This window comes from Octopus bimaculoides, chromosome 2 (assembly GCF_001194135.2).
Source record: "Octopus bimaculoides isolate UCB-OBI-ISO-001 chromosome 2, ASM119413v2, whole genome shotgun sequence".
NCBI classification, from domain to species: domain Eukaryota; kingdom Metazoa; phylum Mollusca; class Cephalopoda; order Octopoda; family Octopodidae; genus Octopus; species Octopus bimaculoides.
Window position 1 is genome coordinate 105,649,785 of NC_068982.1, and position 2,494 is coordinate 105,652,278.

Genomic DNA, 2,494 nt, shown 5'->3' on the forward strand with positions numbered 1-2,494 from the left:
TCTTTTAAATATATATGAAGCACCAACACAATCTCATTTCAAGGTACTTAACAAGCAAGTACAACTCTGTAATAAATTTTTGCTTCAGAGAATCTAAAACACTAAATTAAAACGAAATCCAGAGGACAGTTGAAAAAAAAAAACATATTTTCTACCTAATCATTGAATTCCTCCACGAAATTCTTAACAACTATGTAAAGTTGTAGCATTTTAAAGTAACTATTTCATGAACTCTTACAGTCTAAAACTTAAATTTGTGAAGTAAAATTAGATGTTCTATTTTTATATGAATTCGTATGGGGAGATGAGAAACTAACTCTTCTTGCAGTAGGCTAATACATTTAGTCAGTTGAGTTATCTCCCTTAGGAAATGCTTGTATTCCGGAAGTTCATGAGAATACTTTGATGATGTGCACGTGGTGTTATTACAGATTCATTTAATATCACTTATTTTTTTACAGACACGTGGATATATATATATATTTGTCAATTTGAATTGATTTAAAAACATGGAAAAACCCGTGGAAGCTAATGTTGAGGTTGACTCTGTTGATGTGAACTCAAGAAAACGGAAAAAACCTCTAGACAGCGATGTTGAAATGAAAGATTGCACCACTAACGATGAATCAGTAGATATATCACCGCCAAAGAAACCACAGTATCCTCCAATATCAGCAGCTTCGGCAACTGGTAAATCAGAAAGGCGTAAAATCCCAGTTCCACCACATAGATATACACCTCTTAAGGAAAATTGGTTGAAAATTTACACTCCTGTAGTTGAACAGCTGAAATTACAAATACGATTCAATGTAAAGACGAGAAATGTAGAACTGCGTACTTGTAAAAGCACCACAGAAATAGGAGCACTACAGAGAGGAGCGGATTTCGTACGTGCGTTTACTCTCGGTTTTGACATTGATGATTCTTTAGCTTTACTTCGTCTGGAAGAACTTTATTTGGAATCGTTCGATGTTACTGACGTGAAACCTTTAAAAGGAGATCATTTAGGACGTGCTGTTGGTCGACTGGCTGGCCGGAACGGCAAAACTAAATTTACCATCGAGAATGTTACCAAAACAAGGATTGTTTTAGCTGATACAAAAATTCATTTGTTAGGTTCTTTTCAGAATATCAAAACTGCACGAAGAGCTATTTGTAATTTGATTTTGGGTAGTCCACCTTCAAAAATATACGGTAAGTTACGCACTATAGCTTCACGAACATCTGAAAGTTTCTGATGGGGACTGAAACAGTCAAGTACGATTTAAATGGAATCATTTTAGATCCCATGCCCAAGACTTTACCGGAATTTATTGATAAATTCTTGTATGAATTATCAATAAATGATTGGAACATTCAATTCAGATGTGTACAAATGAAAGAACAGTAAAAATTAAAATTATTTTTGTCAAGTTATTTATTTAAAAGTGCTTCATTAAATTTTGCAAAGTCATTTTAATCTTTTGTTCAATATTCAAAAATTTAATCGGTTCAAATAAGATACTTGTATCCACATATGTGTCCACATAAATGAAAGTAAGGTTACGTTACTAAAATATAAATTGTGAGAATTGCGGCCTAATTTCTAACAAAAAATAGGGATTGTTTGAAAAAGACAAAAAAGGTAGAAAGAAAGAAAAAGAAAGCGATGTACATGAAATACTGAAACGAAAACAATAATTGCGTTTACTAGGTTTTAACATTTCGAAGTTTTTGCTTCATCATCATCTCTTAGTTTTCTAATACTTCTAAGCAACCTAAATGTCCTGTTGGAATGAATCCCAATTGTTGATATGCAGAGCTAATCTAGTCGAAATTTTCCCATTTTTGTTAAGACTGCATACAGGTTTACATTAACATTTATGGAGATTTAGCTGTTATTTCCAGCAGTTTGACCCACCGCAGAAAGCCTCCCCGGTGTCGTAACGGTGTCAGTCTTTTTCAACCGGTGTATTGTGAATTATGTAATGACTCTGCAGAGCTCTGGGCAAAAAATTGGATATTTTTAAATACCATTTTCAAAAAGCGTTTCATGTCGTAGATTACAATTATGTATCGGAATTTGATGCGAAAAAAGTGGTGGGGGATGACAATTTGTACCTCATCAAAATGTATAATCGAAGTGTGTGAATAATCTCCGGGCTGTTATTTGGCTGTTATTTCTAGCATGTAAATAGCCTGCTTGGTGGTGGTGGGAGAATTGAAATTTTTCAAATAATTTTTTTTCAGAATCGGAATCTCCATAGCCTAAAACGTGGGATTCCGTAAAAAAAAAATTAATAAATAAGGTGGGGGGGAAGGTTCAGATTACATATAGTCCGTCTTCGCCTTTTTAATTCATACGATTGTGCAAGTTTTTTTTTTAAAACTCCCTCCCAATAAATCCTAAAATTTCAACTCTGTGTGTGTGTGCTGCTTCTGTTTTTATGTATTTATGTGTGTGGAATGTAGATATGTCGCATCAAAGAACAAGCACGCACCCACACAAGAACAG

General features: G+C 34.0%; 1 protein-coding gene across 1 annotated transcript; it reads left to right on the forward strand.

Annotated features, from left to right (window-relative positions):
- Window positions 1-370: 370 nt before the first annotated feature.
- On the forward strand, window positions 371-1,453 carry LOC106870381 (RNA-binding protein PNO1). The gene has a single exon (XM_014916421.2). The coding sequence runs from the start codon at window positions 510-512 to the stop codon at window positions 1,236-1,238; it is 729 nt and encodes a 242-aa protein (XP_014771907.1). The 5' UTR covers window positions 371-509; the 3' UTR covers window positions 1,239-1,453.
- The last annotated feature ends 1,041 nt before the right edge of the window (window positions 1,454-2,494 follow it).

Coding starts and splice junctions, on each gene's coding strand:
- LOC106870381 (XM_014916421.2), top strand. CDS start 510: ATGGAAAAACCCGTGGAAGCTAATGTTGAGGTTGACTCTGTTGATGTG.